This window comes from Pan paniscus, chromosome 5 (genome assembly GCF_029289425.2).
Source record: "Pan paniscus chromosome 5, NHGRI_mPanPan1-v2.0_pri, whole genome shotgun sequence".
NCBI classification, from domain to species: domain Eukaryota; kingdom Metazoa; phylum Chordata; class Mammalia; order Primates; family Hominidae; genus Pan; species Pan paniscus.
The window spans coordinates 141,282,770-141,296,792 of NC_073254.2; the positions used below are offsets into that span (position 1 = coordinate 141,282,770).

Genomic DNA, 14,023 nt, shown 5'->3' on the forward strand with positions numbered 1-14,023 from the left:
GCTGCTGTAAAGACACATGCACACGTATGTTTACTGCAGTACTATTCACAATAGCAAAGACTTGGAACCAACCCAGATGTCCATCAATGATAGACTGGATGAAGAAAATGTGGCACATATACACCATGGAATACTACGCAGCCATAAAAACGGATGAGTTCATGTCCTTTGTAGGAACATGGATGAAACTGGAAACCATCATTCTGAGCAAACTATCACAAGGAGAAAAAACCAAACACTGCATGTTCTCACTCATAGGTGGGAAATGAACAATGAGAACTCTTGGACACAGGGTGGGGAACATCAACACCAGGGCTTGTTGTGGGGTGGGGTGCTAGGGGAGGGATAGCTTTAGGAGATATACCTAATGTAAATGACAAGTTAATGGGTGCAGCACACCAACATAGCACATGTATACATGTGTAACAAACTTGCACGTTCTGCACATGTACCCTAGAACTTAAAGTATAATTAAAAAGAAAAGAAAATGTGGCACATATACACCATGGAATACTATGCAGCCATAAAAAAGGATGAGGTCATGTCCTTTGTAGGGACATGGATGAAGCTGGAAACCATCATTCTCAGCAAACTATCACAGGGACAGAAAACCAAACACTGCATGTTCTCACTCATAGGTGAGAACTGAACAATGAGAACACTTGGACACAGGGTGGGAAACATCACACACCGGGGCCTGTCGTGGGGTTGGGGGGGTTAGGGATAGCATTAAGAAATATACCTAATGTAAATGACGAGTTAATGGGTGCAGCACACCAACATGACACACATATACATATGTAAAAAACCTGCACATTGTGCACATGTACCCTAGAACTTAAAGTATAATTAAAGAAAAAAAAAAAAGCTGTTGAATCAAGTTTGGCCTAAAACTGCCTGCTTATGCATTTTAAGTTCAGCCTAAATGTTTCTCTGTACATAGTGAACTATAACCTTGATGGAAGTATAAACAGACTGTAACCTACTCTTGTGCCAATCACCACTGGCCAATTAAAGGGGGCCAACTGTTCAAACTGTGTTCATATAATGCAAACGGCAAGCTGTAACCAAAACGACTGTTTCTGTACCTCACTTCCATTTTCTGTGCATCATTTTCCTGTTTCTGTTCATAAATCTTCTTCCACCATGTGGCTGTGCTGGAGTTTCTCTGAGCCTACTCTGGCTGAGGAGGCTGCTTGATTCACAAAGCGTTCTTTGCTCAATTAAACTCTGTTAAATTAAAACAACACAAAACAAAACAAAAAAGCTGGGCACGGTGGCTCATGCCTGTAATCCCAGCACTTTAGTAGGCCAAGGCGGGCAGATCATGAGGTCGGGAGGTCGAGACCAGCCTGGCCAATATAGTGAAACCCCATCTCTACTAAAAATACAAAAATGAGCCAGGCGTGGTGGCACACACCTATAGTCCCAGCTACTCGGGAGGCTGAGGCAAAAGAATTGCTTGAACCCAGGAGGCGGAGGTTGCAGTGAGCCAAGATCATGCCACTGCACTCCAGCCTGGGCGACAGAGTCATGAGACTCTGTCTCAAAAACAAACAAACAAACAACAACAACAACAAAAACCACCCAACTTAAATGAAAAATTCAATTTCAACAGAAAGGCTAGAAAATGAAAGCAGAATTCCCAGAAAAAAAGATTTTAAAAGGAATAGAAAATAGAACAGATAAGAATGTCCAAGTTCAAATAATAGAATTTCAGAAAGAAAAAAAAAAAGAAGATAAGAAATCCAACTATTTTCCCTAAAAGGCATGAATCTTCAAATATACAATGTCCATCAATACATGTACAATTATTATGTGTCAATTTAAAAAGACACTCATCAAGTACATAAAAGTAGAACTTCATCAAGAAACATCATAACATTTTGGATAATTAAACACCAAAAAAAGACAAAAAAGACTTCTAGAAAAAGGAAAATGAAAAATAAGGCTACTCCGTAATGATGACAAAATACATTTCAGCGTAAAAGTTATGCACAAAACTGAGGCAGAAACCCATTCTGAATAAAGTAGGTGGGAAGGCTCAAAAACAGATGTCTTTAATTAAACTCCTGGACTTTGGTATTTTAACATGCTGAGAGAGGATTTAGTCAATTAGAAAAAAACATGTAGATGGCTTAGCACTGCAGTGACAGCTAAGTACATTGAAAATTGTGGCAACAAACAAAAAAAAAGATTAACTCCAGAGAAGGCAAAAATTGTGAAAGAATAGAAAAGTAACAAAAGAATACCACATGGCTCAGCTGTGAAAAGTATTCACAATAATGTGAATACAGTAAAACATTAAATAAGTCGATTGCACAACAGTATTGCACCGATGGAGAATGAAGGAACTAGGTACCTATATGTATTTGTATGTTTGGTGGGGAAAGCAGGCAAGAGAGATAAATTGTTGTAATGTAAGTCAATGAACAATTGACAATTTAGCCTTAAGCTAAAAGAAATTATATGCACATTACTTGATAATATAAACACTAAAGAAAACATCAAAAATAGCTGAAAGTAGTTGTCTCTAGAGAGCAAGAAAGGAACTTCTACTTTTTATAATAAACCTTTATGTTTCCTGTATGCATACATAACTCAATGAACAATAAATCAAGTTTTAAATGGACAAATGATACGGAAAGGAACACTCCTATCAAGGAAATGGAAATAGCCAATAACCCTATTGCCACAGGAGCAATGAGATGCTCAAACTCAGTGAGATGACACATGAAATATGAATCAAATAAGTAAATATAAATCAAAACAAGATCTTTCATTCATTAGGTTGCCAAAACATTTACAAACTGATTATGCAGTCCTGACAAGAATATAAAAAGGAGGGGATACCTCGTACTTCCCATAGACTGCTGGCAAGAAGGTAAAATTCAACTATTTTGAAAAGTAATCTGGCAGGATCTACAAGATATAAAATGTACAGGCCCTCTGACCCAGCATATCACTTTCAGGACTATCTTACTAAAATTAAAAAGACTAGCAATATAAAGCATTTGATAACCCATAAAATCTTTATTTTTCTTATTAATTAATCTAATGAGGCCGGGTGAGGTGGCTGACACCTGTAATCCCAGCACTTGGGGAAGCCAAGGCAGGCACATCGCTTGAGCTCAGGAGTTCAAGACCAGTCTGGGAAACGTGGTGAAACCGTGTCTCTGCTAAAAAAATTAACCGGGCAAGGTGGTGCACACCTATAGGTCCCAGCTACTTGGGAGACTGAAGCACGAGAATCACTTGAGCCTGGGAGGCAGACATTGCAGTGAGCCGAGTTCATGCCACAGCACTCCAGCCTGGGCAACAGAGTGAGACCTTGTCTCAAAAAAAAAAAAAAAAAACAAACGACAATAACAAAAAAAAATCTAACGGACAAGTTTATTCAAAGTAATTATTGCAAAAAAGTATTTGGTGATTATAGTTTATGAAAAAGTAAATGAGTAACAGAAACGATATAAGGGACAGAAGGGAGGAAATGACTTCTTATAAGGTCATTGCGCTAGATGTTAAGTGATACAGTGTTATTTGAAAGAGGACTAAATACAACTAAAACAATATAATTAGCAATTACAACTAATTCTGTTGTAAATGTATATTACAAACTTAATAGCAACCATTAAAAAGAGTGACAAAAAAGTATAATTGATATACTAAGAGAGGAGATAAAATGAAATCACATAGAATGCTCAATCAAAGCCAGATAAGGCAAAAAGAGTAGAACACACAAAAAAAGGGCAAAAAATACAGTAAATATTAACCTAATTATATCAATAATTAATTGTTAATGTCATAAATACATCAATAAAAGACTATCAAAGTAGATTAAAAGTCAAGACCCAACTACATGTTGTCTATAAAAATCCCACTTTACACTTTAAACATAAAGACGAAGATAAATTAAAAGGAAAAGGATGGAGGAAAGACATACCATGCTAACTATAATCAAAAGAAAGCTGGAGTAGCTGTATTAGTTTCAGACAAAGCAGACTGCAAAGCAAGGAAAATTATCAAGGGTATCAAGAGTAAAAAGGAACATTAAATAACAATAAAGGGGTCAATTTTCCAAGAAGACATAACAATCCTTAATGTGTATGCACCTAACAACAAAGCATCAAAATACTTAAATGAAAAACTGATAGAACTGCAGGGAGAAATAGATGAATTCACTAATATAGCTGGAGCTTTCAACATACCTCTATCAGTAATTGACAGATTCAGCAGGATGTCAGTAAGGACAAAGTTGAACCAAACAGTACCATCAATCAGCTGAATATAATTGACATCCAACAATAGTAGAATATATATTATATAAGCTTACAGAGATAATTCACTAAGATGTCATTTTCTGGGCCATAAAACATAAAATAAACTTTAAAAACTAGAAATTATATAAAGTGTGCTGTCAGATCTGTAAAAACACAAGGGTTGGGAGCAGTGGCTCATGCCTATAATCCCAGTACTTTGGGGGCCAAGGCAGGTGAATCACTTGAGGTCAGGAGTTCCAGACCAGCCTGGCCAGCATGGTGAAAGCCCATCTCTAACAAAAATACAAAAATTAGCCAGGCATGGTGGCATGCACCTGTAGTCCCAGCTACTTGGGAGGTTGAGGCACTAGAATCGCTTGAACCCAGAAGGTAGAGTTTGCAGTGAGCCAAGATTGTGCTATTGTACTCCAGCCTGGGCGACAGAGCAAGACTCCATCTCAAAAAAAAAAAAAAAAAAACCACAAGGGTCAAAGAAATCTCAAGAGAAAATAAAAATATTTTGAACTAAATGAAAAATGAAGATACAACTTATCAAAACTATGAGATGTAGGAAAGATGTGGTTTAGAGGGAAATTTATAGCATTAAGTACAAATATAAAAGTACAAATATTATAAAAAAAGAAAAGAGCTAAAACGAATCATCTAAGCTTCCACCATAGAAAACTAGGAAGAGAAAATTAAATCCAAAGTAAGAAGAAATAAAAATTAGAAGAGAAATCAATAAAATTAAAAACATGAAATCAATAGAGAAAAATCAACAAAACCAGAAGTTAGTTTTTTGAAAAGAACAGTAAAATTTATAAGCCTCTAGTCAGGTTAACTAAGAAAAAAAAAAAGAGAAGACACAAATTACTAACATCAGAAGTGAAAGAGGGGCCATCACTACTCATTTCAATGATATTAACAGGATAAGGAAATATTATGAACAATTCTGTGCCCACAGATTTGATAATTTAGATAAATTCACCAATTCCTTGAAAGACATATTTTGCCAACATTCACATAAGAGCAAGTAGACAATCTGAATAGGCCTCTGCTTATTAAATAAATTGAATGAATAACTAATAACCTTCCAAAATAGAAAACACCAGGCTAAAATTGGTTTGCTGGTGAATTTTATAAAATATTTTATGAAGAAATTAAACCAATTCTGTGTCATATCCTCCAGAAGATAGAAAGAATAACTTCTCATTTATTATAAGGTCACCATTCCAATAATACCAAAACCAGCCAAAGATTACATATTCTACAGACTGATATATCTCATGAACATAGAGGCAAAAATCCTCAATAAATATTAGCAAATGAAAGCCAACAAAGTGTAAGAATGATTTATATATCATGAACAAGTGGGATTTATTTCAGGTATGTAAAACTGGCTCAACATTTGAACATCAATTAATGTAATATCAACAAGCTAAATAAGAAAAAGAGCATTTATTGCAGTGTTATTTATGGAGATAAAATTCCTAGATACAATCTGATGTTCACTAAGAGGGAAATGTTTGAATAAATTGTGGTACAGCTATACACAAAAGTGTAATGCAGACATTAAAAATCATGTTTCATTCTGTATTCACCTAAGAAAATTCCCATAGTTATAAAATAAATCAAGCTGCAGGGTAATGTATAAAATATAATACCATGTTTGTAAAGAGAAGATAAAATATGACTGTTTATATGTAGGTTTGTCTGATTATAAGCACAGAGAAAGTCTAGAAGTGTAAACACAAAAATATTACCATTGGTTAAGTGAGAAAATAGGAACTAGAGGAGGAAGAAAAAATAGCTAGCTTCTTTGCACAACTTTGGTTTGACTTAATCATGTGTGACAAAAGTCTGTAAGTGAAAATACAAGGGAGCAGATAATGGGGGAGTAAGGAAACCCATCGAGAGTGAACTCTCCTATTCTTATTTTGAAATTACAGACGTCAAGTTCTACTCTGCCTGCATAGTCCATAATCCTGGTTACTCCAGCTTTTTTAGATCATTTAATATATTATTAGCGGCTTGTCAGAAAACCAAACTATAACTGGAATAATTATCCGGATTTAAAATAGCACATACCTTTCTTCAGAAGAGTTCATATTTGCTCCATAAAGGAGTAAAATAAGCCCTTCTTCTTCAGATGCAATTCTTGCCAAAATACCAGCTATATGAATTAAAGCTGTCTCAGAGCAATTTGGAGATGCCTGTACATTAAAAAGAAAACAAGACAAATCACATAATTTTATGACATGCTAACGTATCACAGACTAAAATCCGAGGATTGTAAGTAGTCTTATAAAGTTATATTACAACAAAATCAAGCTTAATGATTTGTTTGGCTGTGAAATAATATGCCTGAAAAAAATGTGTTATTAGATTATATTCTTTCACCAGCCCAACTGATGAAGCAAATAAATACAGATTTTTTTTCACCCAAACTATTGAGAATTGCTGCTCGTTACAGTTTTATATATAATTCTGGTTGGCAAATGTAGTAGCTCTTGTATTTCCACTTTGCCCTTTATTTCTCACCCACTGGGCTCCTGAGTATCCAATATAATTACATTATATATGGTATCTAACACACTGCCATCCCTTCTAAGGGTGTCATCCTCTTACATACATGTTTGCATCATGAATGTACATCCAACTAGGGATAGCCAATTCATGGGCTGGTCAATAGGCAATAATGTCACCTAATAAAAAAACAAAGACTGAACTAACCATATTTGCTCACTTTTGCTTTCAAATGGAAGTACTAAAATACCTTTGCCAATATATTACAAAGCAGCACAAAGCACATACTGAAAACCAGAGAGCCATGTTAATGCTAGAGTGTATCGACAGTATTATAATTCCTGCTCTTTGTGGGGTCTGCTTATTTACCTGTACCTGCATGGATGCCAACACACATATTATCTATAATACATTTGAAAACGTAAATGTTGCAACCAACACATTCTAATAAATTTAGTGGGCTAGCCTAACTAATGATTAGTCAGGTATACTCACCTAAAGAAGTCCTAATTATTACTAATCATACTGTTTAGCATGAATAGCACTATTCATACTACTTAGCACAAAAAGTATATCACTTTTCATATTAAATATCTTTCTTAAAACAACTTCTCTCCTTAGAATACATTCCTTCTCTCACATGAGACTATATATATTCTCTCATGTCTATATAGATATAAACACAGTATTTTAAAACTTTCTATTCCTCATTTTAAATATTTTTTGTTTAAAGGTCTGCCTTGCCTATTACAGTAGGCTTCTTACAGGCAATAAACACGTATTATTCACTTCTATATTTGCAGTACCCAGCAGAGAGCTAATGATATAGTAGAGGTTCAATGGTTGATGCTGGATGTCTTAAATTAGATACTGAGTGTCCACTATGTGCCAGAGGGCTACTGTCAAGAATAAATAATTCAAGCATAATGTAAGTACAACTGCAGAATTACATAACATGGGAACACAGAGAAAAAACCCACCTAACTTTGCAAAGGAGAACCGGGAGGAAATTTCAAAGATAAACTCTAGTCTAAAGGGGAATTTTTCATATGGACCAAGTGTAAAATTTTCTAGGGTGAAGAAAAACCGTACAAACACAAGGAGATACAATAACCTTATTTAGAAAGTGCAAAGTATCTATTATAACTGGACTATATAAGAAAGAAAGTAATTAGGGGACAGAAAACTTGGCATTTGCCAAGTTAACCTAGCAAGCAACAAGCAGAAAAGTATGTGGCAGACCATTGATGGGTGAACATAAGAGGAAGATGAAAACAGTAAAAACACCTCAAAATAGATACGAAAAAGCAAAAGCTTTTAACCTATTGATAAGCCTTAAAAATCACTGCCCAGAAGCTTAAGTCATACAAGTAGAGGGAGGTACTGAACAGACACCCAAACTAGTAACAATAGCAACTCTGCCACTTGTTAAATGTCTGACCTAGAGCAAGTCACTTATTTCAGCCTCAGTTGTGATTATTAAATTATATAATGTAAGGGAATATATTGTGCAAACTGTAAAGAGACATACATCTGTTCAAATTGGAATTCTATATAAGTGTTCTCTCTAAAGTAGTTCTTCTTAATATAAAACAGAGTTGGTTACTAAGGAAAATAATCACATTTCCAAAACCTATAACAATGCCATAAAGCAAATAACAAAACATTTATGAGATTTATTAGATTTGCAAAACAAATAACTTCTTAATAGAATAACTTTTCTAAATTATTTGCAACAGCAGATCTAGTCCAATTAAAAAAAAAACTTAGATATTCTATGTTCTTTCCCTCTGCATATCATAATAAATCAATCAACTGCATAAGCTATAATTTAATAATAAAAATATATATCAACACAAAATACATTCATATATGGAAGGACAGCATAATAAAATATTTCAAATTTAGAAATAAAGTCCCACTGAGTATCCACTAATACCCAGGTAAGAGACTCTTTTTCTCCTTAGTAAATAATACCAACCTCATTTCCTTTCATTAAATTGTGAATAGGCTGAAGAAGTGTCTCTATTACAATGTTGTTATATAAGCATTCCACTGCACATTCTTTTTGATCACAGAGTATCCATAGAACTTCAGTCACCATACTTGCAGGAGAGTAATTCTCTAATAAACAATAAATATTTTTTAATACCAAAACATTAAATACTTAGAACTATTTTATGTTAGCTGTTGTTGTTCCAAAAAGTTCAACATCAAAGTTAATTCAGTACTTCAAAAGTCATACAACTCAATATCCAAAGGAAGATGTACTACCAAATTATAACCTGACTTAGGGGAATCTCAATTGGCTTAAAATAAAAAGTAAGCAAATGACAACAAACATGAATGCCAAAAGACGAGAATACAAAATTATTTACTGTCCGACATTAAATTACTGCTTAATATTAAAGATTTGGTCTGAAGCAAATGTACAGCTTTTTTCCTCCTAGAAAACATGTTTTTCTCCCTAGAATACACTTTTACCATACTCATATTTATTTTTTCTTAAATAATATATTCAAGTATTGAGCCTACAAGAAAATTACATTCAAACAAGAAAATGGGAAAAAGGTGGCAGAAGAGAATGGAAATTTCATAAACTTTTATAGACACTAGTATACTTCTTGTATTACCATAAAGCCAGTGAAAACAAAGATCATTTTTTAGATTTTCTTTCAAAATACAGTATATACAGGAAAACACAATACACAAAAGTTTAACATGGTTGGAATCATCACTGAATTAAATGATTTTCAGTTTCATAAATTGACAAATTTTCAGCTATATAATCTAATATCCTCAAAACAATAGTTTTTAATGTAAGATTGTCCTAGTAAGATACAACACTTTAGTATTTAGACACTGTATGTCTACGCATTATTGGTGTGTTTTATTATTAAGTGTTTTACTTTGGAAACTATTCTAAGATGAAAGTTCTTAACTTATGTTACAATATTCCATAGTCAATAAACACGCTGACTTCAGGTCAATATCTGACAAAAAGAAAATGGAAAAGGAAAGTTCAGTGATTTTTCAACCAGCTCCAAGTGAGAAACCCTGTTTACAAGGACAGATATTATTGATGAGCATATGGTCATTCTTTCACTCATCCAATCATCTTCTATTTATTAAGTGCCTAATACATACCAGACACTGTACTAGGAACTAACTATGAACAGAAAAGTAAATAAGACAAAAACAGTCCACATCATGGTAAACCAATATATAAACAAGTATTTAGAACAAAGAAAGATGATTTTAATCATAAAAGATGTCTATGCTGTAAGAGTATATAGTCAGAAGACCTAAGCTAGTTCTTTATACATGTAAATGCTGTAAAGACAGAAAAAAGTCTGAGAACCACTGTGAAGATCAATAGGCTAATATAATTGCTTGGATAAAACCTATTAGTTTCATATTTTTTTAAATAGATTCAGAAGGTACATGTGTCAGCTTGTTACATGGATATACTGAATAATGGTGAGATTTGGGCTTCTGGTGTATCCATCACCTGAACAGTGAACACTGTACTGAATAATAACCTACCAGTTGATAGATATGTTATAGCACTAATATACATCCCAAACCATTTTTTTCTTTGATTCACTTGAGTTCGTCTCAGAATTTGTGTCAGCAATTCTAGGGTTATTTCCTAGTTTTAGAACACCATATGTCTATGCACACTGGTGTGTTTTATTATTAAGTGTTTTACTTTGGAAACTATTCTTGATACTCAAAGGAAAAATATGTTATTTTTTAAATGTTAATATTTTAGAACATTTTTAAAAGCTAGTCAACAGCCATAAAACTAAAAGGCATTTTTCTGAAAAACATGAACAGTTTTTTCTTTATTCTTCAATAAAAGAAGACCCTGAAAAGACTGAAGTTTTGGATGTAAGCCAAAACAAGTGAGTTGATCAAAACATTTTAGAAAGTATAAAGAATGGAAAATAACAGGAAAAAAAAATCATATTATGACCTATCATCAAATATCCCCCAGTATCATGTCTTGAGAACATTTTGATCTTAATAAAGAACATCATTAAAATTCTCAGTGATACTGATTCTAAATAAAAAGAGTAGTAGAGTGGAAACATCTTAAAACATCAGTGAACAAAATTAAATTTCATGGCTTACTTCAGGACCAATGTAATTTCTCTTAATACTGTATCTTAATGAAACCTACTTACCAAAGTAGGTCAGGCACTCAAAACATCTAGACAATAGAATACTTAAATATTTTTAGATGTTTTATATTTCTCTATTTAAAATAGAAACAGAATTACCTGAATGGGCAGCTGATGTCATCTTTGGACAACTTGGTGAGTAATAGATAAGTTGGGTAAAAAGAACAAGCAGATCTATGAGGGACACCAAACCTTTAAAAAGAAAATACAGAGAAAATTAATTTCTAGCATATTCTTTCAACTTAGAGAAATTTAACTGAGCTTTCATCCATCTATATAGTTGAGTTTTTGTACAGACTACGAGACAATCAGGAAGAAGGGAGCTATAATCTCAGATAGAAGACTCCATAACAAATTACATACAAATTAAAACACGGCAAGGCAAGCAATGCTGTAGGTGCTATGTAAAGGTACAGTTTTACCACTTATTTTGAACCAATCACTTAAGATAAACCTATGCTAGGAAGATGTATGAATCTGATTAAGGCTATTTGAGTTTATTCAATTAGGAGTAGTAAAATTCAGCTTACCAAGTTGGTCCAGCTGACTTATCTACACAAAACTGTAGAACAGGGCTTAGCAAACTTTCTCTTTAAAGGATTCCAGAGTAAATATTTTAGATTTTGTGCCAAATGGTCTCTGTCACAAATACTCAAGTCTGCCATGGTAGCACTAAGTATATGTAGATGATATGCAAATGAATGAGTATGGCTATTTTCCAATAAAACTTTGTGTGCACTAAAATTTAATGTATATTTCTCACATATCACAAAACACCCTTTTCTGAACAATTTAAAAAGATAAAAACCATTCTTAGCTCACAACTGTACAAACAAGATAGTGGACCAAATGTGGCCCATAGACAAAATTTATCAACTCTTGCTATAGAGGCTTACATTAAAAGAGTCTGGTGAAATCACATGTGAAACTTAAAGGTGAAAGTTGACCTATGCTAATATAGTAGAATAAACCACTACAAACTCAATTTTCAGGTGGTCTATAACATCTGGTAGGCCAAAATGTAGATGTTAAAAGTCAATATAAAATGATAAATAAATTATAGATGATAGACATATAAATGTAAGCTGAATACTGCATCAACATCACAAGTATACATTAGTATATTTCTGTAAAGTTCAACAGTATCCTATAAAATAATAGCTCTTTTATTAAAAGTCAATTATCTACTGAGTGCTCATTATGCATAGAATTATGTGGCACTACCATGGGAACTACAAGAGATGTATATAAGGCAATGTCTTTTCTCAAGGAGCTCACAATCAATGAGAAGAAAAGATTTAGAGAAATAAAGAAGCTACAAAACAGTATAAAAGAGTATTCAAAATAAATATACTGTGTAACGGGGTCAGCAAACTATAGCCACTGTGGGCTGATTTCATAAGGCTCACAAGATAAGAATGGATTTCACATTTTTTAAATGTGTCAGAGGTCCGCAAAACCATGCCCAGATTCAATGATTCACTAAGAAGACTCAGAGGATTCAACATATAACTGTATTCACAGCTATGATTTATTATAACAAAAGGATACAAAGCAAAATCAAAGGGCAAAAGTGCATGGGTTGAAGTCCAGAGCTAACCAGTATAAACTTCTAAGTGTCCTCTCCTGGTTGAGTCATACAGAATACATTTAATTATTTCAGCAGCAAGTTATGACAACACATGTGAAATGTCATCTACCAGGAAAATTCATTAGAGACCCAGTCCCTTAGGTTTTTGGGGGATCTAAGCATGTAACCACACTCTACCTAGCACATGCCAAAATTTTAAACTCCCAAAAGAAAACCAGGTACAAGGGGTGGAGCCAAGATGGCCAAATAGGAACAGCTCCGGTCTACAGCTCCCAGCGTGAGCGACGCAGAAGACGGGTGATTTCTGCATTTCCAACTGAGCCTTGAAGAGAGTAGTGGTTCTCCCAGCAAGCAGCTGGACATCTGAGAACTGACAGACTGCCTCCTCAAGTGGGTCCCTGACCCCTGAGTAGCCTAACTGGGAGGCACCCCCCCAGTAGGGGCAGACTGACACCTCACACGGCCAGGTACTCCTCTGAGACAAAACGTCCAAAGGAACAATCAGGCAGCAACATCTGCTGTTCACCAATATCCGCTGTTCTGCAGCCTCTGCTACTGATACCCAGGCAAACAGGGTCTGGAGTGGACCTCCAGCAAACTACAACAGACCTGCAGCTGAGGGTCCTGACTGTTAAAAGGAAAACTAACAAACAGAAAGGACATCCACACCTAAACCCCATCTGTACGTCACCATCATCAAAGACCAAAGGTAGACAAAACCACAAAGATGGGGAAAAAACAGAAGAGAAAAACTAGAAACTCTAAAAATCAGAACGCCTCTCCTCCTCCAAAGGAACGCAGCTCCTAACCAGCAATGGAACAAAGCTGGATGGAGAATGACTTTGACGAGTTGAGAGAGGAAGGCTTCAGAAGATCAAACTACTCCAAACTAAAGGAGGAAGTTCGAACCCATGGCAAAGAAGCTGAAAACCTTGAAAAAAAATTGGATAAATGGCTAACTAGAATAACCAATGCAGAGAAGTTCTTAAAGGACCTGATGGAGCTGAAAACCAACGCACGAGAACTACGTGACGAATGCACAAGCCTCAGTAGCCGATTTGATCAACTGGAAGAAACGGTATCAGTGATGGAAGATGAAATGAATGAAATGAAGCGAGAAGAGAAGTTTAGAGAAAAAAGAATAAAAAGAAACGAACAAAGCCTCCAAGAAATATGGGACTATATGAAAAGACCAAATCTACGTCTGATTGGTATACCTGAAAGTGATGGGGAGAATGGAATCAAGTTGGAAAACACTCTACAGGATATTATCCAGCAGAACCTCCCCAACCTAGCAAGGCAGGCCAACATTCAAATTCAGGAAATACAGAAAACACCACAAAGATACTCCTCGAGAAGAGCAACTCCAAGACACATAATTGTCAGATTCACCAAAGTTCAAATGAAGGAAAAAATGTAAAGGGCAGCCAGAGAGAAAGGTCGGGTTACCCACAAAGGGA

At 34.7% G+C, this 14,023-nt stretch overlaps 1 protein-coding gene across 2 annotated transcripts in view; it reads right to left on the reverse strand.

The window, feature by feature from the left end:
* Positions 1-14,023, reverse strand: part of TBC1D32 (TBC1 domain family member 32) — a 257,725-nt gene that overhangs the window by 195,761 nt on the left and 47,941 nt on the right. For both annotated transcript variants that reach the window (XM_055114085.2, XM_063605438.1), the window contains exons 14-16: positions 11,072-11,164; positions 8,767-8,909; positions 6,348-6,472 (exon numbers count right to left, since the gene is read on the reverse strand). In XM_055114085.2, coding sequence (XP_054970060.2) covers positions 6,348-6,472; positions 8,767-8,909; positions 11,072-11,164 — 361 coding nt within the window. The remainder of the gene's footprint in view (positions 1-6,347; positions 6,473-8,766; positions 8,910-11,071; positions 11,165-14,023) is intronic.